The sequence below is a fragment of the Sus scrofa genome, chromosome X (assembly GCF_000003025.6).
Source record: "Sus scrofa isolate TJ Tabasco breed Duroc chromosome X, Sscrofa11.1, whole genome shotgun sequence".
NCBI lineage: Eukaryota > Metazoa > Chordata > Mammalia > Artiodactyla > Suidae > Sus > Sus scrofa.
Window position 1 is genome coordinate 121,641,098 of NC_010461.5, and position 27,419 is coordinate 121,668,516.

The following is a 27,419-nucleotide window of genomic DNA, read 5'->3' on the forward strand; positions in this document are numbered from 1 at the left end:
ATCCCGGCCGGGCTGGGGGGAAAGGGAGCAGCTGCCTGAGCCCGGGGGGTCGGGGGGAGACCACCCACCCGGGACTGGGGGGCCTCCCAGAGTCCCACCCACCCCTCCTACCAGCACTGAGGGCCCCGGGCTGTGCCACGGTCTACACCCGCGGTGCCCCTCCATTCCTCTTACAGCGTCTCCAGGAACCGGAGGTGAAGGCCCAGGTGTGAGGCCCGCATCCTCGTGTCACAGAGCAGGAGGCCCAGGCCGTGCCAGGCATCCAGGTGAGGTGTGGGCCCCGAGTGTGGACCCGGGGGCTCCCCATCCCAGAGCAGAGGGGACCCCACAAGGCCAAGTCACCCCATCCCCAGGGACCCCAGATCCACACGCTGAGCCGGCTGCACCCTGAGGAGCCACCTTGCGTCCCCCTTCAGGGTCACAGGGGACAGGCCGCCCAGGAGGATGGCCCCTGTGAGGCCCAAGAGACCCCCCTAAGGAGGAGAGGTGTAGGGAGGTGGCTGCGGTGCTCAGCCCGGGCCCCTCCCCCTCCCTCTGTCCCAGGCCCAGGGCCCTCATCTGTCACCTGCCCACATTCCTTTCAGCTGTCCGGCCCCGTCCTCATGCCTCCGTTTCAGCGGAAAGAGCTCTGCAAGATGCAGAAGGAACTCGAGGACCCGGCAGAGGCCCACAGCCTGACGGAGGCCCTGCTGTTTTGGGGTGAGGAAGAGCCTGCCTCCCCCTCGAGCTCCCCCTCCTCCGTCTCCTCTTCCTCCTCGGCCCTGTTCCTGGGCCCCTGGCTGGGGGCGCTGAGGCTGGGCCCCCCAGTCCCCCCTGACCCCTCGAGGTGTCTGGCCCTCGCCCCCGCCCTGGAGCGAATCCGAGGATGATGCTTCCAGCAGCCAAGATGGTGAGAGCCCGGGTCCCTGGCCCGACCAGGAGCAAGCTGCTGCCCCCGAGCTCGGCCCACTGCAGCAGAAGGTGGCTGACCTGGTGGGGTTCCTGCTCCTCAAGTATTGCACCAAGGAGCCCATCACCAAGGCAGAGATGCTGAGCGTGGTCCTCGGAGATGCCCAGGACCGCTTCCCCGACGTCCTGCGCCGCGCCTCCGAGTGCATGCTGCTGGTCTTTGGCTTGGATGTGAAGGAGGTGGACCCCGGCGAGCACACCTACGCCCTGGTCCCCATCCTGGGCCTCACCTGGGATGGGGTGCTGAGCGGTCACGAGCTGAGCCTGCCCAAGACCGGCCTCCTGGTGATCGTCCTGGGCGTGATCCTCCTGCAGGGGGACCGCGCCCCCGAGGAGGTGGTCTGGGGAGCCCTGGGCAGTCTGGGGCTGTGTGTGGGGAGCGAGCACTGCATCTATGGGGAGCCCAGGGCGCTCCTCACCCAGGCGTGTGTGCAGGAGGGGTACCTGGAGTACCGCCAGGTGCCCCACAGCGACCCCGCCCGCTACGAGTTCCTCTGGGGTCCCCGGGCCCACGCGGAGACCAGCAGGTTGCAAGTCCTGGAGCATCTGTTTGGCGTTCGTGGGAGGGGTTCCAGGTCCTGCCCATCCCCAGCTGAGGAGGCCGTGAGCGAGGAGGAAGAGGGGCCCTGAGCCCGAGGGGCGCCCAGGCTCCTTGCAGGCCCCCGGCCCGCAGCTTGTCCTGCGGGCCGGGAAGGGAGGCGGAGCCTTCGCTCTGTGTTTGAAGAGCGAGCAGTCAGCCTGCCAAGGAGCGGGGGCCGGGCGAGGGGGGCACACGGCGTGGGGCAGCCTTGGGTGCCGTTTCTTTGTGAGCCCGTGGGTGTTCAGCCCTGTTTCCCTCAGTTGTGTTTCCAATGATGATCTCTTACTAGAAGGAGTGTCCAAGGTCGTGAGTGACCTTGCTCTCCCCCGTAGTTGTCCTTACCCAGTTCTAGAGTGAGACATGTGCTCTTTTGTCAGAGAGATTGGGAAATGTCCCATTTTATTTTGTGATCCCGAGCAAGAGGACGTGCAATGAGAATGGTTTTGGAAATGCGGAAGTGCTTAGCCGTCGTAGAGAGGGAGCATGATTTGCAGCATTAAAAGACTTCAAAGCAGTTAAGTGTCATTTCTTTTTATTTATGTTGCTTTCGTCTTTTTAGGGCCACTGCCATGGCACAGGGAGGTTCCCAGGCGAGGGGTCCAGTCGGCGCTGCAGCCGCTGGCCTACACCACAGCCCCAGCAACACGGGCTCCGCGCCTCGTCTGCGACCTCCACCACAGCTCAAGGCAATGCAGGACCCTTAACCCGCTGAGCGAGGCCAGGGATCGAACCCGCGTCGTCATGGATACTGGTTGGGCGGCTAACTGCTGAGCCACGACGGGAGCTCCAAGTGTTACTTCCTATGCTCTCGTCTGTCGTTGGGTGAAAGTGAAATGTCCACGTGCAGCGGGCTCTCTGTTGGTTATTGAGGAAAGCAGGAGACGAGGCATCTGCATTCCTGAGACCTCTGCTCACTGGCTCATTCATTCCCAGGCTTTCACTGAGCCTCTGCTGTCTGGGTGGCCCTATGTTCCCAGTGGGGCCACTGGCAAATCAGGACACGGCCCTCACCTAGAATGATCGTCTGGGAGCCGCAGTGACCACAAGCACAGTGGGGAGACGCCCCCCGCCCCCCCGAGTCCCACCGAGCAAGTCCAGGAAAGGGTGAGCGCCTTGGGGTAGAGAGGGAGCTCTCGGGTGGGTGTGGCCCGAGCCAGAGCAGGGTGGAGCTTGGGCAAACTGGTTGCCCACATCGGCTGGCCCTGCCCCTTCAGGCCCCACAGGTCACCCTTCGGTACCCTGAGCCCTTGTCACGGCCCCTCTCTCTGCCACCCTTGGTGGTTGAATGGCATTTCCCTGTCCCGGACACCCACCGTCCCTGGACAGCCTGGGAGCGGAAGGAGCATCCAGGGCCAGCCTGGCCTCTCCTCTGGCGGCCCGAGCCCGGGAGGCTCTCGAGCCTCTGCCGGGCTGTCCCGGGCCAGCGTGGGAAGGCCCTTCCCACTCTGGGCAGTGCTGGGGGAGCACAGGGGCTGCCACTGCCCCAGCCAGGAGGTCGCCGGGGCAGCCGGTGTCAGGCCCCACCCAGACAGCGAGTTCAACCTCTGGAAGCGACCGGGTGGCTGGAGTCACACGTGGAACCGGCCTCTCACTGAGGTCAGGCTGCCGAGATTTTGTAAAGCGTGTGCAAAGCAGCTCCGTTGATATCACACGTCTGCACATCGGCCCCTTTCTCTAGAGACTGCCACGAAAGCCAGGTCCACACGGGCTGAGGTGTGGGGGAAAGTGGTTTTTCACTAGCAGCCTGTCCCGGAGTTTGTGTTGTGGAGGCCGGCAGCTGCAGCCCGGATCCAACCCCCAGCCCGGGACCGTCCAGGGGCCGCGGGCGTGGCCCTAAAGAGCAAACACAAAACGTCCAGGGCAGCATCTGGGCAGCGGGATTCCAGGCCAGGAGGCACTGGGGAGTCCCCGCCGAGGAGGAGAGAAAGGGGCTCCTTGCCCTGAAGGCGGGCGGGGGCCCCAGGTCCCCCTGCACCCGGGGACAGGGAGCCAGCAGCTGGGCCGGGGCCTCGGGCCAGGTCTGCGGCCTCCAGGGTCCCAGCGCTCATGTCCCCCGCGGCCCCCTCGGGGCCTCGGCTGCGGCCGCCAAAGCGGACCCCGGGCCCCGACTTTCGGTTCCGGGGGCTGCCGCGGGCACGCCCTCCGCCCCGGTCTCGGGCCCCGCGGGCGGCGTCTGCGCCCCCTGGGCTCCACGGGAAGCGCCTGGGCTTCGCTGCCTGTGCTGCCTGAGACCATCGCTCTTTCGAGAGGCCCGTCCCCGAGCACAGGCACCCCGGGCTCCGGGGCGCAGCCGCCAGAGGGCCCGCCACGTGACAGCCTCGGGGTGCTGAGCTCAGCCAGGGAAGGAGGAGAGACCAGAAACGTGTCACCGGACCCAGGCCCTGCAGGGAAAGCCACAGTCACCCTGCCGTGCAGACACCAGCGAGTGGCCGCGCCCTGGACACGCAGGCCTCCGGCAGGGACGGCCACCTCCACGGCTGTGCGTCTGAGGACAGGACGGAAGGGCACCTGCGCGGGCTCGGCAGGAGGAGCCGAGGCCTGACCCCGCTCATCTGTAGAGGGAGGACCCCAGGGACACAGTGTCCTGGCACCAGCCCGTGCCCTCGCTGCGTTCTCGTCCTCGCGGAGCCCTTCCAGGGTCTTCTGTCAGGAGCGGAGGCACATGTCCGGTCGCCAAGTGTCTACAGGCGGCTCGAGGCCCTTGGGGTGGGAGGGGTGCCCCAGGCCTTCTTCCCCGCCCCGCCACACAGAGACACCCGAGGGGACCGCAAGCGCCCAGCGCCCCAGCACAGAGGCTCTGAACCCTCGTTGGGAGCAGACAACCACTCGTGGTGCCAGGGTGCTCTTTATTGCCCTGCCCGTGCTCTGACCGCAGGAGCGCCTCTATGGGTGCTCTTCTGGGGGCCCGGCCCGAGGTGGCAGGTGTCCTGGGAAACCCCAGTGGCCAGGGCAGTCGTGGAAGGGGCTTGGGGGTTGGGGGATCTCCTGCGGGCAGGCGGCGGGTCTGGCCGCCGCGACAGGTGCCCAGGGGGCACAAAGAGGAAGCAGCTCAGGGGGCAGGCTGAGCAGCTGGGGCGGCACGGCCGCCGGGCCCACCAGGGACCCGTAAGGAGCCACCTGGGTGGGAGGCACAGTGACACAGAGCCAGGGGAACTCGACAGGCCAGGCCACCTGGGCCAGGACGGGGACGAAGGGCTCGCACGTCTGGGTGCCCTTGTCCTGCATGGTGGCCGGCAGGTCGGGCACCGCGTGGGGATCGCTCCCCAGAGAGGCCGGGGGCACAGAGGGCGTCGGGGCCAGGCCGGCGAGATGGTGGGGCTCCTGCCTGGGCTCTGCAGAGAGGGCGAGGCCGCCTGGTGGCTCCATCACGGGAAAGGCCGGGGCCGGGGCCGCCGGCCTGCCGCCCTCCTGGCGCGAGGTCGATTTCACGCCCACTCTCCTCTTCATCCTCCTCAGCAGCTGCGGGCAGTCCCTCTTAAACCAGGGGCTGCGGTAATACTGGATCTGAGGTGCACCGTGTGCAGACAAAGAAAGCAAGCCCCAGTCACAGGACGGTGGCGGCGGCGGCCTCGACGGCCACCTCGCGGGGCCCCCGCGCTCTCACCCCCGCCCCCAGGCCTCTCTGGAGACCGAGCGAAGGCCAAGGTCCCGAGGAGAAGCTGTGCACCAGCCTTTCCATCGTGCACGCTGCCGTTCTCGCCCCTGCCTCGCCCTCGGGAAATGCCTGACCGCGGCCACTCAGGACACGGGGCACGAGGCCCAGGGCAGGGCCTGGGAGTTTGCGGACTGGAGGTAGAAAGGCACGGTGGCTTTGGCAGGGCCCGTCAGGTGGCCACACCAGGCCCCCTTGCTGGGAGTCCCCGGCGCCCCCTGACCTCGGCAGGCACGCCTTCCACCTGCGCGCGCGAGCCCCCTTCCGTGGGCTTCGCACGCTGCTCTGGGCCAGCACTTCCCAGGGCCAGACCGGACCTGCTGCTGCCCAGGAAAGCCCCCCTTCCCTTCCAGCCCGGGGCTGGGGCCCTCGCGGTGCGCACACCTCCCCGCCCCCCGCCTCGGAGGCTGCTCGTCCCCAAGCTGGGGGACACGCAGGCCGGGCGCTTCCAGGTCCTCTCCTTCCCCAGAGGGGCGGAGCTGCAAGCGCCCTGCAGCTGGGGACACGTGCCACCTGCCTTGGTGGCTTGCGAAAGGCTCACCGGGGAGAGGGAGGCCCCAGCACCCTCCCCCTCCCGCAGCGATGCAAACCCCGGAGAAACCCAAGGCAGAAACCCAGAAGCCTCCGGCCCTGGTCCTCTGCGCCCTGGGCACCCGCAGCAGCGCCCGCCCCAGCCACCCCGCCGGTCCCTGCCTGCAGCTGCCTCCCAGCTCTCCCGCCACGCCCGGCCTGGCTCCGCTGCAGGCCGGCCCTGGGCTTGTCCCCCCCCCGGCCCCCCGAGGCCCCCCGAGGCCCCCCTCCCCTGTACCTTGCTGAGGATGGAGATGGGCCTCCCCTCGTGGAGGAAGCTGGTCTGGCAGACGGACGTGTGCACGTCCTGCCGCGTTTTACTGAACCCGTAGAGGTTGAGCTGGCGGGCGAAACTCTTGATGGAGTCCGTCTGGAAGACCTTGGCCCGGCCGGCCCGCTCCAAGACCTCCTTCTGGAACAGCTTCTCGTTGATGCCTATGCAGGCCCCGTCCTCGTCCCACCAGATGGACGTGAACTCCTCACTGCTGACGATCCTCCACAGCTTCTCGGGGAAGGGGAGGGACAGCAGGCTGGCCTCCCCCTGGGACGGGGCCCTGCCGACGGCGGGCGGCCTCCTGAACAAAGGCTCTTCCATCAGAGCCTGGAAAGCAGCCTCCTCGAGGAGCAGCCTGAGGTCCGGGCGCCCGGCCGGCCCCGGAGGGCCCAGCGCCAGCCCGGCCTCGGCCTCGGCCTCCGGGGGAGCCCAGCTCGCCGAGCCGAGGGCCGGGGCGCCTGTGGCGGGAGGAAGAGGCGGCCGGCCGGCCGCGGGGCCCTCCTCGTCTCCAGCCATGCGCAGAGGCCGTGTGTCCCACCTTCGGGCGGCCGGGACACTGCAGGGTGGCCAGCAGCACCCCGGGCTCACAATGCCTCTCGGCCTGTCATAAAGGGATGGTTGCTCGGGGCGCTGACATCACCCAGTGACCTAACAAGGGGCCAGGGGCCACACGGGCGGGTCCGCGTGTCAGCATGCCGTGCCACGCCCGGTCCCTGCAGAGGCCCGGGGACACTCGTGCACGGGTGCGACGCCGCAGCCCGAGCGCTGCTGCTGCACACCGGGCCCGGCCTTCTCGTCCTGCAGCTCCGGGGCCAGGCAGATGCACACGGCCGGACGTCGGGCCGACGAGGTCCGAGCTGCCCTCCGAGGCCACGGGCCTCGACGGCCGCGAACAGCAGCCGTGCTTCCCGGCACCAGGCCACGTCCAGCTCGGGTTTCCACCGTCCCCCACCCCCACTGCCTCTGCACCGTCACGGGCCTGCAAACCCCAGTGCCCGGCCCAGTGGGGAGAGCCAGGGCCGGGCCAGGAGAGGCCGAGGCTGGCCCCGCAGCCCCGCCGTCCCCCTGCTGCGTGGCTCGCCTGGAGCCTCCGCTGCCTCCCGCGGGTAACTGCATATTCCTAGAGCACGTGCTTCCCCAGGTCCTGAGACCTCGAGGAACGCCCAGCAGGGGCCACGGTTCCCGACACTTTCCTCAGAGCTCCTGCGGTTCCGGAGAAGGGCGAGGGGTCACACAGCAAGTCTGAGCGCTGCGGCGCGAAGAACCGATCCACCGCTGGCCTTTGGGCACCAGTGGGACTCCTTCCATCACCAGCAAGGGGTGTGCTTCCTGCCCGATGGCTGCAAACCATGGACGCCCCCCGGCTGAAGTGTCTTAGAGACAGCTAGGGCACGCGGCACAGAAACCGCGGTGTTTTCCGGAGCCGTGAGCGGTGCACAGCGCCGACGGGACGGGTCGGTGCCTCAGGCCCAGCGGAAAGCTGCGTTCTGTCGTAGACAGTCTGGGAGCCGAGAGCAGCCCCAGGCACCTGCTGAGCTGTAATGAGGGTGGCATGCACTCCCCAGCCATGCCCCCCTCTTCCCTCCCCACACTCATGTCCAGGCTGCACCTAGAGAGCCCTTACACATGCTCCCCCACCCCCTGGGCCCCCGGGCCACATCTACAGCAAGACTCACACAGTGCACTTGGAAAATGAGGAACCAGTTTATTGAGCTGCTGTAGGGAGCAAAAACAGTGGATGGAGCTACATTTGTTACACACCAAGCAGGAAAGGCTACACCACTGCATCATCCCTTTTAGATTGACAGGCAGCCGCAGGCCGGTGCCAGGCTGCGGGGCTGTACACAGTGGCTGCCAGTGCCGCTCCACGGGGACACTGTAGCAGCTGCCCGCTTCTCCCTTGGCTCCACTCCGGGGTGCGAACGTCGATGCTCCTCGCACCCTCTTTACAGGCCGGCCTCCTCGTTCCCAGGCAGAAGGCTCTTCCCCTAGGGCATCTGCTTTCTTCCTCTGCTCCAAGGCTGCAGCCCCGGCTCTTGGAGCAACAGCACTCCGAGCTAAAAGCGTGTGCCCAGCCAGAAACCTTCTCACTGGGGGCAGAGAAAAAGCCCCGGAGCTCAACACACACGCTGCTTGCTGTTTCTAGTCCTGGTGTTCAGTCTCCAGTCGTGCTTTGCAGTTTGCTGCAAAGCCAATATTCCCAGAATGCTAGAAAAAGCATAAACCATGTCTTGCTTATTGTGGCTGTTCTGGCAGTAGCAGCTACTAGGTAGATGGAGAAATTTCAGGGGTCATGGCAATGTCCCACGAAGGGGTGGCACCCCAATGGGCAGGGCAGATGTGCCACTGGCGTCTACTTCTGCAACAGAACGTGTAAGTCTCCAGTACAAGCTTGTAAAAAAATACTTTAACAGAATATACTGTACAGAACTAGGATTTAACACGGTATATTACAATGCTAAAATATTTGTATAAATACTATACAGGCACGGAGTCACTCCATTAGAAAGGGCTCGCCAACGGGGCCATTAAAAACTGCGGTCGGCATGCCCGAGAGAACCTACGTCCACGGCAGGAGCACAAGCAGCCTGGCGGAGCGCCCCCGCTCGTCGGCCAGAGGCGTGGCCACGGCTCCCACCGACCACGCCACAACGGGAGCATCCGCGCGGCGAGGCCGGCCTGGTCTAAAGATACACCTTGAAGTAACACTTTTGAATAATACCAGCCGCGTAGACCCTGCTTCTCTGGCCTAATTGGCCATCCCAGGTGGATCCGTGCCAGCTCCTCGGGCGCCTGCCCAGGGGAATCGCCTTCCCCTTCCCACCCGCGCCCCCCGCCGCAGACCCACATCCGCTGCCACACGCCCCACACCACACTGCGTGTGCCAGTCACCTGCCACCTGCGTGCCCCGTTGCGGTGAGTCACGGGAGGCATTGAGTGCAAACAAGGCATGAGATGGACGTGGCCGGAGACCCAGCTCCAGCCCCAGTTCCGGGCGGGGTGAGCGGACAGGCAGAGGGAAGGCAGGAGGGAGCGCTGGGCCAGGGCCGCTCACCATCTGTCCCGGGAAGGGGCGTCTAATCTGGCATCTCGATATTTAGCTTGGGAGGCGGCAGGACATACTTTCCAGGGCTCTGGGTGATAACTACCCTGGCCTTCTTTCGAAACATAGGAGCGATCTTCGGAGGTTCTGGAACCGGCGTTTCTTCGGTTTCCTCATTCTCTTCATGGTGCAGGTCGTAGGAAATGTTTCCGTACTCTCGCAAAAACGGGAAGACTTCAAGCAGAAACTGACAGAAGTCCTTGCGGATACCAAACCACCCTGAAAAGGAAGAAATGCACTTTCTCAGACACCAGCCTCCACTGAACTGCAGGTTCCTCTCCTTTCCTAAGGAGAGCTTTTACTCGAGCACTGAAGCGCTTCCTCCCCAAGTCTGAGGATGAAGCCCGAGCCAGGCCTCCACCAGCTGAGTGCGGCAGGAGGAGCCGGAGCTCTGTGGTTCTGCAGATGCGCTTCCTGGGCCGGCGGCGACCCAGACGGCTCCCCAGGGCCTTGTTAGCAACGTGACCTTGGCCCAGCCCAGACCTCCCTATGGGAAATGGGAAACGGGGTGGGGGGGGCAGTCCGCAGCTCCTGATGGGGCCACCACTTTGAGACCTACTGCTCCAGTGAGTCTCAGATACCTGCGGAGTCTAGACTCCGCCGCCATCCTCCAATGTTCCCGGCCTGGAGAAACTCCTGTGTGACAGAGAACACCATCCAAGCAAAGGATTTCTGTTTCCCGCTGGAATCCGGGAAGCGGGCGGGCATGTGTTGGCCCGGGTCAGCAGGGGGCCTGAGTGCATGGGGTCCCCTGAAAGCTCCTCCCATCTGTGCTGGCTCTTCTGGGGCAGGACCCCATCCCATTAGCTTCCAGAAGCGCATGCTCAGGGGCTACACACGGAGGAGCTCAAAGGCCAGTGAGGAAAAGGACTTTGGCATGGGGCCCAGCTGGAGAGGAGGACAGGGAGCCCCATGCCACCAACAGGACTTGGTGACATCCAGAGTGACACAGGGGGAGCGAGAAGGAAGCTGACGCCGGGAGGACTCCCAGGGTCTTAAAAATGATGGAGATTTTTCACCTACGCCTCAGGAGCCCCTGGGAAGGAGGTACACTGGTCCCTGTGTTGCAGGGGAGGGGACAGGGCTCAGAGAGACCACCTGCCCCGGTCGGTCCTTCCTCAAACGGCAGCAGGCCCCGCTGGGGAGGCTGTAGTGCAGGGCAGTGTAAGCAAGGCTGCCAGGGTGCCCTCCCCTTGGAAGACGCTGGGCCTTCTCGAGCCCCAGCTTCCCCGTGCAACCTCCTTAATGGGGGCCCTTAGGCCTGTCTTTTCATACAGCAGGGCCACACACGCACGTGCGTACACACACAGAGAAGACAGGCACACGGACACACATGTGCCCACGCGCATTTCAAGGCCTTCTGAACTGTTAAGTACATACAGTGGTTTCCGCCTTTCTGGCCGAACGTGGTTGCCATCAGGGTGATCAAGGAAAGCCACAGGGGGACGAAGATCGGGATACAAGAGAATGCATTGTGGCCGTCCAGCTTGTGCACCAGCAGGATCTAAAGGAAGAGAAACAGTCGAGACGCTGCTGACGGCGCATCTGAAAAGAGGCCCTGCCTGAGGCCAGACGGCCCCTCCCGTGTCAGGTCCCAGAACGGACGTTCGCTGCCCAGGAGGCCACAGAAAGCCTCTCCTCTGGGGGAAGGACGAGATGAGCTGTCCTCTCTCCCTTCGGGACCCAGCAAAATCCATCCACTTAGAGAATTTCCAACATCAGGGTCGCTATGGGAAACTCTCCGTGCTGTCTTTTCTGGGGAGTCACCCTGCGCGCTCTGATTCCCCCTCAGGACGTGAATACACACCCACCACATCCGACTCCCTCCTTCCAGGAGGAGACAAACGGACACGTGCAGATGCTCCATAGGTACGCCGCTCACCGCGCACCCCCAGACCCGCTGTCCCCTGTCGGCGTGCTCTCAAGGCGTGGCTCACGGGGATCCCCAGGGAGCGGGGGCTGTCCTGGGGAGGCGCGGGCTGCAGGGCCTCGAGGAGCGTTCGGGAGAAGCTCACCTCGAAAGTAAGGAGAGGCACGACGATGGTCATCCAGCTCAGCGCCATCGTGATGTGCGTCCGCCGCTGCTCTGCGAGCACGTCCATGGAGCGCAGGAAGAGGACGGACCACACGATGTAGTAGAGGACCACCAGGCACAGGAAGGACATGAGAATCCACAGGGGGACGCACACCACCTGAGGCCAGGAGGAGAGAGGGGCCTCTGAGGAGAGCCCGAGCCCGCTCCTTGCTGCCCTCTCTGCGCTGAGGATCAGTGCCAGGCACCCACGGGGACACGCAGGCCAGAGGGCGCCGCCATGTTCACCGCGGGGGCCACTGCCTGCTCTGGGGTGGCGCGCCTGGCAGCCGCTCGTGCTAAGGGAGGAGCGCGCTTGGCCCGCCCAGGGCCCTGCCAGCCTCTGGGCCCCACGGCCGCCCAGCTCCCCGGGACAGGCCCTCTTCATGCGCATCTCCCCAGCCCGAGGCGGCCCAGGCCCCCCGCTCGCTGGTCCCGGCCGCCCGGCCCAGGCGGCTCTGTGGCCGGTATCCCAGGAAGACCTTGTCTCAGCCCCGCATAAGCCCCCAGGATGAGTCCTGGGGCCTGACCGCGCCTCCCGTGCCACCTCCTCTCCCTCTGCACCCCCCCCCCCCGCCCGCCCAATGGAGCCATTGTCCGCCGTCTGGTGCTATGCACAGTGACGCTGACTGTTCTGCGCCGGTGTCCAGGTCCATGACTTTTCAGCACCCATGTGCCAATGTGCAGCTCCCTCCTCACCCGCCAGACAGCCTGGTGCTCGTCCGTCCCTGGGTCACCCGCCCCCACCGCGGGCAGCCGCCACTCTGCCCAACATCACTGCACTGCTGTCTCTTCAAGAACGCGCCGTCGGTGGGCTCGTGCGGCACAGCCCCTTCCGAGACCGCCTCCTCCCCCTCGGCAGAACGTCTCCGAGATCCGGCCAGGTGGCTGCGAGCATCCACAGGTTGTTCCTTCCCATCGCTGCGCCGTGCTGCCCGGGACGGAGGCACCCCGGCCTGTTGAAGCGGTCACCAAGGAAGCTCCGGGTGCCTTCCCGCTCTGGGCTATCACAAATAAAGTTGCTACAAACATCTGCGCCCAGGCTTTTGTGTGGCTGTACATTTACACTTCTCCCGGGGGCAACACTCAGGATTGGCAGTGCGAGGTCACAAGGCAACTGCATGTTTAACTTTGTAAGAAACTGCCAAGTTACCTGCCAGAGTGTCTTCCAATTTGGCGTTTCTAGCAGCCACGGGCAGCGTCCTGGTCCCTCAGGTCCGCCCCAGCACTTGGTGTAGTGGTTCTTATTTTTGCCCACTTGCTGAGCGTGTGGCAGCACCTCGTCCTGGGATTTATTTGCTTTCCCCTAATGGCTAAGGATGTCCTCTTCCTGTGCGCATTTGCCACATGTCTATCTTCTTTGTGAATGGTCTGTTCAAGTCTTTTGTCAATTTTAAAATTAGGTTGCTTAGTTTTTAGAGTTTTGAGGGTTCTTTCGATATTTTCAATACATGTCCCCAGTCAGACACATGCTTTGCAAATATTTCCTCCTAGTCTGTGGCCTGTCTTCTCATTAATTTCATTTTAATGTCGAGCCTCTTTTATGGCCATGTTGTTGGTGTCATTTTCAGGAACTCCTCACCTGGCTCCAGGCCCCAAAGATTTTCTCGTGTGTTTTCTTCTAACAGTTATTTGGTTTTGTATTTTGTTTTCAGACCTAGGCTTGCGTTGGTTTATGACTTTTCATCCTCCTGAGTAACGTGGAATTCCTGACTGGAGCTTTTCCCGTAGAGTCTCTGGACAGCTCCTCCTCCGAAAGCACTTCCGTGGTCAGACTCGCTTAGCAACCTGGCCCTGGTGGGTGGGATGCCAGCGGCCGGCCCGCCTTGGTCTCTCTTGAACACCGTGGGGCTATATGCGCAGTCACAGACTCATAAGCTTCGTACGCTGGACTTGCGCAGGACTGGGGCTGGACAAAGTCCTCTGTTCATCTGGAGGAAACACGCACAAGCCCGCATCTTTTTTTTTTCCCTGATTGTGCCTTAGGCTAAGATTTCAGTCTTAGCGAGATCTGTTTCCTCCCTGGCACAACAGGAGGCTTTGAACCCAGTTATCATCCTCCAGGGACAGCACCCTGAAGGTATAAGATGGGTGTCTGAACAATAATTTGTATTACAAACGTTTTATTAAAGGCAGAACTGAGGAGTCTCGTCTTTATTCAAAATAGAGGTGACTTATGTGCCTTTATTGTCTTCCTTGTTGCCAAATGAATATTTTTTTTTACTATATTTTTAACCTTTTTTTTTTTTTTAAAAAATGGTAAACCGTGTTCATGACAGAAAACGCCTTGTGTGCAAAAGTATGCATCAAGCAGCGGGGGCGGTGGGGGGACCCCAAACCCTGGCATGGCCTCACCTCCCAGAGGCGTTGTAACCCTTCTGCCTTGTCTCTCATCTTTCCATGTGTTACTAGCGGAAACAGTACCGCATTCTCTAATTTGTAGCCTGCCGTTCTTCTCTCCGTGCACAATCCATTTTAACCAAACAACCGTTCATGGAAGCCAGAGGTCACTAGCATGACTCAGACTTCACCCCTGGCAGCAGTGTAAACTGGTGCAGCTTTTTTGAAAAGGGAGTTGGCAGTGCAGTTTGCATTTGAAAACCTCAAAAAGTTCCCACCCTCTGGCCCAGTAATACTGTTTCTGGAGTCTTTCCTAAGAAAACAATGAAAAAAATAGGCAAAGATTTTTATGCACAAAAATATATGCTACAGCATGATTTATAGCCATAAAACACTGGTAACAACTTCAATATTCAGAAAGGAGGGGAGGGTTTGGTAAATGTATTTGATGAATATTTTGCATCAATTAAACTTAAAAGTTACGTTTATAAAGACCTTTTATTGACATGGAAAAATGCTTATGACACAACATTAGAACAAAAAAGCCGGATATCCAATTATATATGCAGTATGATCTCAATCATCTTTAGGAGGCAATGAACCCTCAACTAAGGGAAGAAAAACACTGACCACGTTATCTCCCAGGGGATTATGGGTGGTTCTTATTATGTCACCTCTGCTCGTCTGTCTTTTTCCGAGATTTCTACAATGAACATGAATGACTTTTAAAATAAAAAGTTTTCTTAAGGATGTAAAAAGTTACATACAAGCCAGGGCCAGTGGATGATCTTGTCCAGTCTTAAGGCAATGAATATAAACTGGAGAATGTTGACAGAACACAGGATTTCTAACTGAAAGGGAAGAGAAGAATCAGTTAAAAGAATGGTTGTATTCAGTACTGCAATTACAGGGTTAACACACTGAAAGGCAATGCAAATCACAACGCAGCAAAAGTTTTACCCTGTCGCTCTTGGGGCCTCCTGATTTTTTAGCACCAGAGGAATGAAGCAGTGCTGTGCCAAGGAGAAACCTGGCCCTGGCCTTCTGCCTCGTCCCCTCTGTTCAGTGGCTGCTCGGCCCTTTACCCTCGTCCAGGCCCTGACCTTGTTTCCAGGTTCTCGATCTGTATGGAGGCCGTCCATGGTGGACTCCCCAAGCTTCCTTCCTGCACCTACAACACAAACATCTCTGTTCCTAATCAGCCCTCAACTACCTTCTCGTACCCGGGACTCAGCCTCGCATCCCCATCCTTCTTTTCTGGCTCCTCTCGAACCCTGTCCCATCAAGACATCAATTATGGATTCTTCACTGCATCTTTAACCCCGCCCCTCTAATGATTCTTCCGAGAAGCACAGAAACGTGTCCCACCCATTCCCATTAAACACAAATAACCCCAAGACCAAATGAACCCACCCCTCCCCTGGTCCGGCACCCCCTCCTGGCCCTAGCTCTCTCTTTCCCTTTCCTTCAAGCTTGGTGAGCCACCATGGACGCTTAAGTCCCTATGGCCTTGCCCGCCACTCTAAGCTCCATCCACTGGGACCTGGTCTCCCACCCCACGACCCTCCAGAGACTGTCCCAATATCCTCTGCAGCGGCAGACCACTTCGGTTCGCACCCTCCGGCCTCTCGGCAGCGTCCGGCCTTCTGGCCACGCCTTCTCCCTCCGGGGACCCCAGCCCGCAGTCGCCACCCTCCTGTCTCTGACACGTCCCTTTGCCCCTTTCGGTTGCCTCTTCCTCCCCTTAAGTGGCCCTGCTCCCCAAAGCCTTAAACTCAGCCCTCTCTTCCCGCTAGAGGCGCCCAGGCAGAAACACACAAGCTCCGCCCTGGGGGCGGGGCGGAGGCGTGGCCTCCACAGCCGGCCCCGGGGCTTCTGAACCCGTCTCCACCTCAGTCCCGGCCCTGAGGCACTTCAGATGAAGCCGATCCCTCCCGAGTTCATGACCCCTGCACCTGTCCCACAGCCTCCCTTCCCACCAGAAGGCACCACAGCGGCCTGACTCTCCGGGCCGCACCATGCAGACTTCTCTAGAATGGCTAGCGGGTCTCCAGGCTGACGACCGTTGCCTACTCAGGTGCCCCAACTCGCAACCCTGCTCCCACAGCGTCCCGACTAGCCTCCCAGCCTCCAGTCGTGCAGGCCCTTGGCTCCCCAACGGCCCGCAGGCTGCCTGCCTTCTGGCCCCAGCGCTCACTGCTCCTCCACGGCTCACCTCCGCCTACAGGAGGGAAGTCACAGGCCGCCTGACCCGGCCCAGAGCTGCCCCCGAGCTCCCAGTTCACAGGGCATTGAAGGAGTCAGCAATTCTTTCAGAGGCCTGTGGGCCGAGAAACACCCGAGGCTTCCACTGATCTAAGTCACTAGATCTAAAGTGAGTATCTCTGTCTACGTAGCCACATAAAAAAACACCGCACAGTAAGTCAAAGTGTTTTTCATTAAGTAACGACAAGTGGCTCCTAGTGGGCCGAGCATGCCTGCTGGCTACTGCACGTGCCACAAGACACTTCCACCCCCGGCCCCTGTCCTCCAGATGCATTTCGGCAGCGTCCTACCTTCTCACCACAGCGACCGCCAAGAACCTAGCTCCTCCCTGACAGCAGCAGAAGGGGTGTGGTGAGACCCAATTATAAATCTGGAAACTCCCTGGAGTTGTAGTTCATAGAGGACCCCCACAGAGGTCAGGAAGCACTGCTTTGCCCTGAAAATGTCCAATATCCCAAGGTGCCCCCGTGAACTCACAATTGTGCCCTGGGGCAGCTCGGCCAGGGCCTCGAAGACTGAGCATCTGGCCCTTCCTCAGCCCAATCCCTCTGTGCAGCCCCCTTCTCCCCAACTCCCTGCTTTACACTTCATGTCCCAGGCATTTTTAATTTGTCTTTTTGGGGCCGCACCCATGGCATATGGAGGTTCCCAGGCGAGGGGTTGAATTCGAGCTGCAGCCGCTGGCCAACGCCAGAGCCACAGCAACGCAGGATCCGAGCTGTGTCTGCAACCCACACCAAAGCGCACAGCAATGCCGGATCCTGAACCCACTGAGCGAGGCCAGGGATCGAACCCGCAACCTCATGGACACTAGTCAGGTTCTTAACCCACTGAGCCACAGTGGGAACTCCTCCAGGTATTTTTTTATTGTGGAAAGATACACATCCTGTAAAACCATTCTAAGCCTCTTTAGGTGCGCAGCTTGATGGCATCGAGTCATTCCGATCACATCATGGTGCCATCCACATTCCATACCTAGGACTCTCTGCATCTTGCAAATCTGTGCTCCAGTCATATCTGAGCCACGGGTCTCTTCAGTGTGACAGATTTCTTGTGCCTCTATGTCTTCCTAAGCGTGCTGCCCTCTGCCTAAAACACACCATCCCCTTCCCCACCTGCAAAGGGCACCCTGGCAAGTCCGGACTCCTCCTTCACGGCTCTGGGTGAGCCTATTCTCCGGAGGAGCTCAACTCCTGGCACGCTGTTTCTTCTCGTAGGTGGACTGCCAAGAGTGTGGCCATATGAACGACGTAAACTTTGCATCAGGAAAATACACTTTCCTGCCCAGTGTGAGCCTAGCCCCTGTATGTGCTTTTACTTTCTAAGACACCAAGTTCCAAGTGTTTTGCTTTCTTAAACCTCCTCCTCAGCCCTCAGCCAGCAGTCTCGACAGCACTTTCTCAGCGCTCTGCAACCTGGGCCATGCGACTCGCCCAACGGGGAGCTAGGCAATGTGCAGGGGCATTGCTGGGGGTCACGGCAACTTGGTGGACAGCTCCACTCGTGTTTCGTGGGCAGAGGTCAGGGAGAAGCGTCCCGAAAGGCACGGGACAGTCCTGTTCACGACATTTCCTGCCCAAAAGGCCAAGAGCGCACCCATGCCCCACTGGGAACCACTGACCCTGAGTGCGCACATCTCCAGTGTCTGCTCTCAGCAAGTTTGTTCAAATGATTTTTTTAAAGCTTGCTTTTCCTTCATTTGCTCAGATCACAGGAAAAAATGCAAAGCAACAGAGGCAGCAGGAAAGGTGGGCAGACTGAGTGGGAAGGGTGCCTTTACCTAATACTGGGCATACAGATCTGGGCGAGTTAGATCAGAGGGCAGGAGCCTGTGGGGAAATGTGAGGTGAGAAATGTGACTCTAGGACGTGACAGCACCTAAGTGGCAGTGTTGGCAGGAAGTGTGAACGAGGCCATTCAGAGGCAGTGTGCACAGTGACGACAGAAAATACCAGAATCCTAAGGAATAGCGACTTGTGAGGAGTAGACGGAGGAAGGAGGATTCGGCCGAGGCACTGTGCCAAGGGACCGGGAGTGCCAGGAGGAGAGGGGCCAGCTGCCGGGCAGGAGGAGTGTTGAGGAGGCCCCCTGGGGAGTTCCCGTTGTGGCTCAGTGGAAACGAATCTGACTAGGAACTATGAGGTCTTGGGGTCGATCCTCGACCTTGCTCAGTGGGTTAAGGATCCAGCCTTGCCGTGAGCTGTGGTGTAGGTCGCAGACGTGGCTCAGATCCCGCGTGGCTGTGGCTGTGGTGTAGGCCGACGGCTGCAGCTCTGATTGGACCCCAAGCCTGGGAACCTCCAAGTGCCACGGGTGCAGCCCTAAAAAGACAAAAAACAAAACGAAAGAAGAGGCCCCCCAGACGAGGCCACAGGGCATGGAGTCACGAGAGCACTGCTTCCGGGGGCCCCTGTGTGAACAGAAGGAAGGGGCGCAAGAGCCAGACGCGGGGCTGCGGGGCTTCTGCTGCTGCTGTTCTGCTTTTCCTTCCAGAGGAGAGACCACAGCTACCGGCGAGAGCGTGTATCCTCAGTTCGCGAGCAAAATGCTCAAGGAACCAGGAGCGGAGAGGGTCCGAAGGAGGAGGGGGACAGGCCCGCCCCGGGAGGGAGGCCCCATGTGGAGGGGGGCGGGCGACAAAGCGCCAGGGGCAGCGAGGGCCTCAGAGGAGTCTGTGCAGACCTGTTTCCCTCTCCCGCCGCGGCGCAGGCAAGTCCAAACCACCGGCAAGGAGCCCGAGGGGCAGGTGCAGGGAGGCCGAGAGCGGGCGGAGGAACCTGCTCCCCACTCCTGGCGCTCGGGGCCTGTCCCCCCGGAGCCCCGCTCCATCGCCCTCCCTCTGCGGGCGCTCCCCCTCCGGGTTTCGCCCGTGGCCTGGCTGAAAACCCAGTGTTCTGGGTCAACAGAGAGACACACGACTAGTGCCGGCGTCATCTGTCGCCTCGCACACCGTGATCCAGGGTTCGGGGTGCCCCGCTTCCTCACGGGGGACAGGAAGTCTGCCCCACAGGAACCGGCCAGACCCTGGGCTTGGGAAAACTTTCTTCGACGGATGACATCTCACCTCCAGTGACCTGTCGTGCCGAAAGCCCCAAACGCAAGCTGCCACGGACACCGGGGAGACGAAGAAGAGCGGCATGAAGACCAGGAGCCAGAAGTGGCTGCCTCTCTCGATCCGGTCACAGACCAGCACTTCGAACATCAGCAGGAGCAGGTGGATGCCCACGGCGATCAGCATGGCCTTGAACTCCACACAGGTTTCTCCTTCTGCTCTAAAGACGGACAGAAGAAGAAGAAGAAGAGGAAGAGGAAGAGGAAGACCCTCAGTTCAGAGTCTCTGCGACAAGCCAGCGGCTCAGGGCAAACACCCGCTTAAGTGGATACATGGATTGTATTTGTAAATCTGACAAAAGGGGAAGGCAAATCAGGTAGAAAAAGCTAAGCTAACCTTTAAGAGGCAATCTTTCAAACATCCAAGACCTACTACGCAGCAAGAAATGAACATTTACGACCAAACGAGACTTAAACTTTGAGCCGTGTGAAGATAGTGTCAGGAGCAACAGGCAGAGGCACTGTTTCCTGACACTGCACAAAACCACTTTTGTTCATAACCTTAAATGCAGCTGCGTCCAAGATGATTTAAGCTGAGTGCTTCTACTGCTAAAAACTGACAACTATCCCTTAAATCTCGTGATCCTCATCTCTCGATGAATTAAAAACCACGTCAGCCACATTTCATGCAATACTACAACACTGACTCTAGTGCTACGAACACGTGTGGGTTATATTTCAAGAAAATATAGTAACAGTTGTTAGAAGCTATTTTAAAATGCAAAAAAAATCATGAATGACTTTTTATTTTCCTCTCCACTAGGGTGAATTGACATCTGCAGATGCCCATTAAAGACGAGCCATTAAAACGGTTCTTAAGTCAGTATAAGCTGTTTAAAGGATCATGCATGGACTTAAGAGGTTAACAATTGAAAAACGGTAAGGTCACTAATCAGGAAAATGCGTAACAATGCCTTTGCAAGGCCAATGGTGTTGCATTCAAAACATACACGAACGTTTGTGACGTGCCATGTCGGTGATAAATACACCTGAGCTTAGGACACAGACCAGATGAGGCCAGCGGGTTATTTCTAGAGAAGCCAACACTGTCCCACTGGACGATGCTGACACTGGAATGACCATGTCTCTACATTCAGGGCACGCAAGGATGCACACACAATTCCTTTTCTTAAAGGAATCTTGAATCTTAAATGAAACCAGTAAAGCTCAATGGCTTCCAAATATCAACTGGTGGAACTTAAAATGTTTAGCTATTTAATTTTTCATTCTTTGAGTAGCAACCATTAGATATCTGAAAATATCTCAGAAAAAATAAAAGGTTTGTGGCACACAGGTAATCTCAAAAACAAAAACAAAAACAAACTAAGAACTTAAAAAACCTGAGCTACACACGAATGGCCCTCATCTGCCAAGGCTCTCTGGGTGGCTATTTTTAAGTTCTTAGATATGTCTGTGCTAACGCATCCTACATGATCTACATCTTATTTTTAAAGTTCATAGGAAGATTTCAACAAGTTGAGATGGTCCCAAACTCTACAGTTTTCTCACGTGAGCAGCTGTCCGTGTCCCCCTCTGCCCTTGCCAACTGCCTACTGGGCATTTCTTCACTCCCCATCTTCCTGGTGATGGTTTAGGATAGGCCCTCACTCTCAAGTCCCCCCTCTTCCTTTCTAAAGGTCTCGACTTTGCAAGGGAGAGCAGGGAGAGTCCCATGGGCCCCAGCAGCAGCAGGCTGCACACCGGAGTGAGCCAGTCCAGGGACTTGGACCAGCTAAGGCACCCAAGAAGAAAGGCCTATCGGGGAAGGTCAAGGGTCCGTCTCTACCTGGCCCCTGAGGCTCTGCTCTCCTTCACAGCATCTGGGTCTCACCTTTTCCTGTCTCAAGGCCTCCCAGTATCCTGGCCGAGCTGCTCCCCCACACCACCAACAGCCCTAAAACCTCGGAACTAGGAGAGCGGGGCGAGGGGAGCGCTCCAGGGCTGAACTGGAGAAGGCTATATGTCCGAGGGGTTACAGAGCTGCTCCTGCCAACACGGGGCTTTATACTTCCTTGCCTAGCACAGCATAAAGCTTCTGTAGTCTGGATGCACTTCAGGTTACACAAACTCTTCTGTGCTGGCTCGGAACTTAAGTGCCTCAGGTAGCAGCGTTTTGTAGAAAAATGGACATCAAACACTTCATTTTTAAAAACTGAGAACTCAGCTCGCCTATATTAAAGTTCTTATAAACCCTCAGGCAGGCAGAAAAGAAAATAGTCCTTACTTTTTCAAACGTGAAAAGCAAGAAACGACCCTCTCAGGGTAGAGACCAGCAGGTTTGGTAGAGAAGTATTACCGATATTGGGGATTTCGTGCCCAGACTCCGGTTCCAACCGAGGCTCCAACAATGACCATTAGCTTCCACAGCCATATGGGAGCAAAGACGGCCCAGTAGCTCCACTGAATGATGCCATCTAGACGAAGGGCCAGCAACACAGAGAACAGCAGCAGACAGGCATAGATGAGGAATTTACTAGGAGAAAAGTCAAATGATTACAGAGGATTCACATTTACAAATACGTGATATTAAAACGAGTAATACAGCACCATTTTCCAGCACATGAAAAGAGTCCCTCATTCAACATTTTCATTTCTTGAGAAGTTCCGTGCAGTAGGCACCCTGCTGTTAGAGGAGAAGAGAAATATAAAGAGACCCAAAATAAGCTCCCTGCTTTCCAGGGCCGCCTGGGAGGAGGGAGTCCACACAGAAACATGAGATTATAACAGAGCATGGCATGTGCCAAAACGGGTCCATGGGTGGAGTGTGACGGGAGCCCAGCAGAAGAAATACGGATTCTGTCTGAGGGCACTGGGAAGCAGAGAGCTCGTGACCCTGGAGCTGGTTCTGGGGGATACCTGGAAAGCTGCCAAGCAGGCCGTGAGATGGCGAAGCTTTCCAAGCAAAAGGAACGAGCCATACCAAGGCATGGAGACTGAAAAAGGCCGACATGTTCAGGATGTGGGCAAGTTCTGCCACTGACTGATTACTTGAGTCTGTTTTTTTTTAAAGGTAGCCGTCTGCCATATTCATATACGGTAATATTTTAGTACATGTATTAAACTGTTTGTGACTAATTAAATTATATACACATACATACGCGCTCATACTTCACATAAAAGGGACTTCATGAAGAGGATGTTTTAGAAATATTAGTTAGAAATTACATGGCGTTCCCACTGTGGCATAGCGGAAACGAATCTGGCTAGTATCCATGAGGACGTAGGTTCGATCCCTGGCCTCGCTCAGTGGGTTAAGGACCTGGCGTTGCCGTGAGCGGTGGAATAGGTCATAGACGCGGCTCGGATCCCACATTGCTGTGGCTGTGGTGCAGGCCAGCGGCTACAGCTCCGATTTGACCCCTAGCCTGGAAAACTCCATATGCTGCAGGGGCTGCCCCAAAAAGACAAAAAAAAAAAAAAAAAGAAGAAGAAGAAGAGAAAGAAATTACACTGCTGAGGACTTCTACTTCCAGCTTTGATATAATAAGAGAGATGGGATTTTCCTTCCCACCTTAAACAAGAAACTGGATGAAATATATGAAACAGCAGTTTTCAGACTCTGGACAACAGGCAATAAAGGACAATGATGGCAGAAAGAAAGAAAACAAAGGAGATAAACTCTGTTAATGCTCCCAGCTTGCTGCCTGGGGGTGATTTCCAGACTTCAGTAAGAAGGCAGTTAGAAAGAAGAAAAAAATTGGGAAAAAAAAGAGAAGAAGGCAATTAGAACCCAATCCTATTGACAATTACATTAACTATAAATGGTCTAAATATCAACTAAGGGACAAAGATTGTCAGACTGGATTTTATTTTATTTTATTTTATTGTCTTTTCTAGGGCCGCTCCCGCTGCATATGGAGGTTCCCAGGCTAGGGGTCTAATTGGAGCTATAGCCGCTGGCCTACCCCACAGCCACGGCAATGTGGGATCCAAGCCGCGTCTGTGACCAACACCACAGCTCACGGCAATGCTGGATCCTGAACCCACTGAGCGAGGCCAGGGATCGGATTTGTTAACTACTGAGCCACGACAGGAACTCCCAGACTAGATTTTAAAAAGCAAGACAACTATATGCTACCTATAAGAAACCTAATTTTACCTACCTGCAAAGTGACAGATAGAAAAAGTTATGTCAGGCAAATCCTAACCAAAAGAAGTCAGAGTGACTATATTAACATCTGTTTCAGTCTTCTACGGCTGCTACAACAAATTATCACAAACTTAGCAGCTTAAAACACAGTTGTGAATGATAGGAATCCAAACAGGCTTGGTTGGTTTCTCTGCTCAGAGCCTCGCAACGGAAATCGAGGTGTCAGTTAGCTGCGTTCTTCTCAGGTGACTCTGGGAAGAACCTGCTTCCAATTCATTCGGGTGGTTGGCAATATGGTTTCTTGTGGTTGCAGGACTAGGCCCTCAGTTTCTTTGCTGGCTGTCAGCTGGGGACTGCCCTTAGCTTCTAGAGTTCTCTCTCGCTCTCTGATCCCTGTACATAGGCCTTTACATCTCAGAGCCAGCACCAGCATATTGAGTCTTTCTCATGCTTCTGACTTCTCCTTCTGCCATACTGCTCCTGCTTCCAAAGAAAGTTCTATGCTTTTAAGAGCTCATGTGAGTGGACTGGCTCCGCCGGGATAATCCAGGCTACTATTCGTATCCTAAAGTTCACAACTGTGGTAGGCAGTATTCTAAATACGCTCCCCAAATTCCTGTTCTCGATTATTCAATCAAATACTAATCTACATACTACCATGAAAAGACTTTGCAGAAGGCATTAAGGTTACTAATCAGCCAACCTTAAAATAGAGAGATTATCCAGGATTATCCTGGTGTGTCTAATGTAATCATATGATCCCTTAAAAGGAGAAGAGGAAGGCATACAAGTAAGTTAGAGAGATGTGGCAGAAGCGAGATGAAGCAGAAGGGGAAGTCAGAGAGATTCCAAAAGCGAGAGGGACTCAATCTGCCTTTGCTGGCTTTGAAGGCAGAGGAAGGGAGTCATGTGCCAAGGAATGCAGGCAGACTCCAGAAGTTAAGAAGGACTCCTGAAGTTCCCATCGTGGCTCAGCGAGTTAAGAACCTGTCTGTGAGGATGCAGGTTCAATCCCTGGCATTGCTCAGTGGGTTAAGGACCCAGTGTTGCTGCAAGCTGCAGTGTAGGCTGCAGATGCAGCTTGGGTCCTGTGTTGCTGTGGTTGTAGAGTAGGCCTGCAGCAGGGGCTCTGACTCAACCCCTAGCCAGAGAACGTCCGTATGTCACAGGTGCGGCCCTAAAAAGAAAAAAAAAAAGACTCCTAGCTGAGAGCCAGCCAGGAAATGGGGTCATTAGCCCTACAACCACAAGGAACTAAATTCTGACAAGAACCCAACTGAGTTTGGAAGCAGAAACCTCAAGAAAGGAACACAGCCCTGCTGACACCTTGATTCCAGCCCTGTGAAACTTTAAGCAGATGATCCAACTGAGCCATGCTGTTCTTGTACTTCTGACTTATAGAACTGCGAGATAATAAGTCTCTGGTAATTTTTCATGGGAGCAACAGAAACTAATATCTTAGATACATTTGCAAAATCCCCTTTACCACGTAACATAACATAGTCACGGTCCCAGGGTTTAAGGGCCTGGGTATCTTTTGGGGCGGCGGCGGGGGGGGGGACCATTCTGCCTCCTGCAATATAAGATGAATACATTTTTTTCTCTTTAGGGCTACACCTGCGGCATATGGAAGTTCCCAGGCTAGGGGTCGAATTGGAGCTGCAGCTGTCGGCCTATGCCATAGCTACTGGAACACCAGATCCGAGCTGCATCTGTGACCTACACCACAGATTTTGACAATGCCTGATACTTAAGGCACTGAGTGAGGCCAGAGATCGAACCTGCATCCTCATGGATACTAGCTGGGTTCATTACCACTGAGCCAAGATGGGAACTCCAGATAGGATTTTTTTTTTTTTTTTTTTTTGGTCTTTTTGCCTTTTCTAGGGCTGCTCCCATGGCATATGGAGATTCCCAGGCTAGGGGTCTAGTAGGAGCCATAGCCACCGGCCTAGGCGAGAGCCACAGCAACGCAGGATCCGAGCCGCATCTGCAACCTGCACCACAGCTCACGGCAACGCCGGATCCTTAACCCACTGAGCAAGGCCAGGGAGCGAACCCGCGTCCTCATGGATGCTAGTCGGGTTCGTTAACCACTGAGCCACAAGAGGAACTCCTAGAAAGTATTTTTGAACAAGGAGTATTACCAAGGACAAACAGGGGCATTCATAATGTTAAAGAGGTGATTTGTCAAAGGAGGATCTAGCAACCATAAATATTTATGTACCTAATAACAAAGCTTCAAAATAAATCTAGAAAATATTAATAATTAAAATATTAAGGAGAAAATAATACTGGAAATTAACACTTCTCTCTCAGTAACTGATATAACACGTAGAAAATTACTGCAATAACACTATCAACCAACATTAACTTAATTGACATTGATAAAGTATTCCTCCCAACAACAGCAGAATACGAATTCAAGTGCACATGGAACATTTGCCAAGACAGACCAAATTCAGGACCATAAAACAAGCCTTAACAAGTGTAAAAGGACTGAAATCATACAATGAGACTGAACTAAAAATCAATAACAAATATATTTGAAAAATTCTCCAAATACTTAAAAGTTAAACAATACTCTTCTAAATGACACATAGGTCAAAGAAAAAAACACAAGGTAAAATTTTCAAATTCTGGACTATGTTAAAGTGAAAATACAAAAGTTCCCATTGTGGCACAGTGGTTAATGAATCTGACTAGGAACCATGAGGTTGCGGGTTTGATCCCTGGCCTTGCTCAGTGGGTTAAGGATCCGGTGTTGCCGTGAGCTGTGGTGTAGGTCACAGATGCGGCTCGGATCCCGCGTTGCTGTGGCTCTGGCTTAGGCCAGTGGCTACAGCTCCAATTAGACCCCTAGCCTGGGAACCTCCACATGCCATGGGAGCGGCCCTAGAAAAGGCAAAAAGACAAAAAATAGAAATAAAATAAAAAAATAAAGTGAAAATACAATATATCAAAATATGTGAGATACAGCTAAAGCAATACTTAAGGGCAATTTATAGTATCAAATGCTTAGTAAAAAAGATCTCAAATCAACAATCTACAATTCACCATAAAGAACTAGGAAGAGAAGGAAATTTATTTTAAAAGTCAAAGTAAATAACATACAGACAAATATCAATGACTATAATAAAAAGGTGTTAGGAAAATCAATGAAAGTAAAAGCTGGTTCTTTGAAAAGAAAATTGGTAAACCTATATAGCTAGACCAATCAGGGAAAAAATAGTGGATACAAATTACCAATACCAGGAATGAAAGCAGAGACATCACTACAAATCCTACAAAAATTACAGGGGATTAGGAGGGGATATTATGAACAACCTTATGCAAGTAAACTTCTTGAAGACATTATCAAAGTTCATACAAGAAGAAATACTTTCATAGCCCTCTATCCATTAAAGAAACTGAAATTGTAGTTGGAACACTTTTTGCAAATAAGATGTCAGACTCAGAAAACACCTACCAAACACACAAGGAAGAAATAGCACCAATTTTTCACAGACTCTTGCAAAAAAAGATGAGGGGGGAACATTTCCCAATGTATTTTATGAAGCCACCATTATCCTGATACCCAAACCTGACCAAGAAGGAAAACTACAAATCATTATCCTTCATGAAGACAGATGCAAACCCCCTAAAAAAAAAAAAAAAAAAAAAAAAACCAGCACATGGACTCCAGCAATATATAAAAAGAATATTACGTTATGACTAAGTGTGGTTTGGCCAGGATGGCAATAACATTTGAAATTAATTAATGTAATTCACTGAATTAACAGAATGAAAAAGAGAAGCCATACGATTATCTCAATAGTTCCAGAAAAAAACATCTGACATAATTCACTCATCATTCAAGATAAAAGCTCTGAACAAATTAGGAATAGAACGCTTATCTGTACAAAAAAAAAAAAAAAAAAAAAAACAACTAGTTAAAAATGCCTAACGGTAAAAGACTAAATACTTCCCCGTTAAGACTGAAAACAAGACCAGTACGTCCACTTCCTTACATCTATTCAACATTGTGTTGGAGATCCTACTCACAAAAATAATACACGAAAAATGAATAAAAGGGATAAAGATTTGAAAGGAAGGAGTAAATCTGATATTTGCAGACAACGTGACTATCTATGTAGAAAGTCCTAAGTACTCTACCAAAACGGCTACTAAATCTGATAAGTGCATTTAGCAGAGTTGCAATACACCAAAAAAGCTGCATTTCTATATGTCAGCAATGAGAAAATGGACACGGAGTCTTTTTTAAAAAACTATCATTTACTGCAATTTTCCTATAAACCTAATAATATTTAAAATGAAACGTTTATGGAAAACTACTATTTACAACAGTATCAAAATATGAAAGATTTAGAGGTAAATTGAACAAAATATGTGCAGGACTTATACTCTGAAACCTA

The 27,419-nt window shown here is 55.5% G+C and overlaps 1 protein-coding gene across 1 annotated transcript in view; it reads right to left on the reverse strand.

Moving 5' to 3' along the window:
- Positions 7,710-27,419, reverse strand: part of TMEM185A (transmembrane protein 185A) — a 33,678-nt gene continuing 13,968 nt past the window's right edge. The window contains exons 2-7 of the mRNA XM_021079890.1: positions 21,211-21,387; positions 18,868-19,075; positions 14,306-14,389; positions 11,143-11,319; positions 10,508-10,631; positions 7,710-9,346 (exon numbers count right to left, since the gene is read on the reverse strand). Of these exons, the coding sequence (XP_020935549.1) occupies positions 9,102-9,346; positions 10,508-10,631; positions 11,143-11,319; positions 14,306-14,389; positions 18,868-19,075; positions 21,211-21,387 (1,015 nt within the window). The 3' untranslated portion in view covers positions 7,710-9,101. The remainder of the gene's footprint in view (positions 9,347-10,507; positions 10,632-11,142; positions 11,320-14,305; positions 14,390-18,867; positions 19,076-21,210; positions 21,388-27,419) is intronic.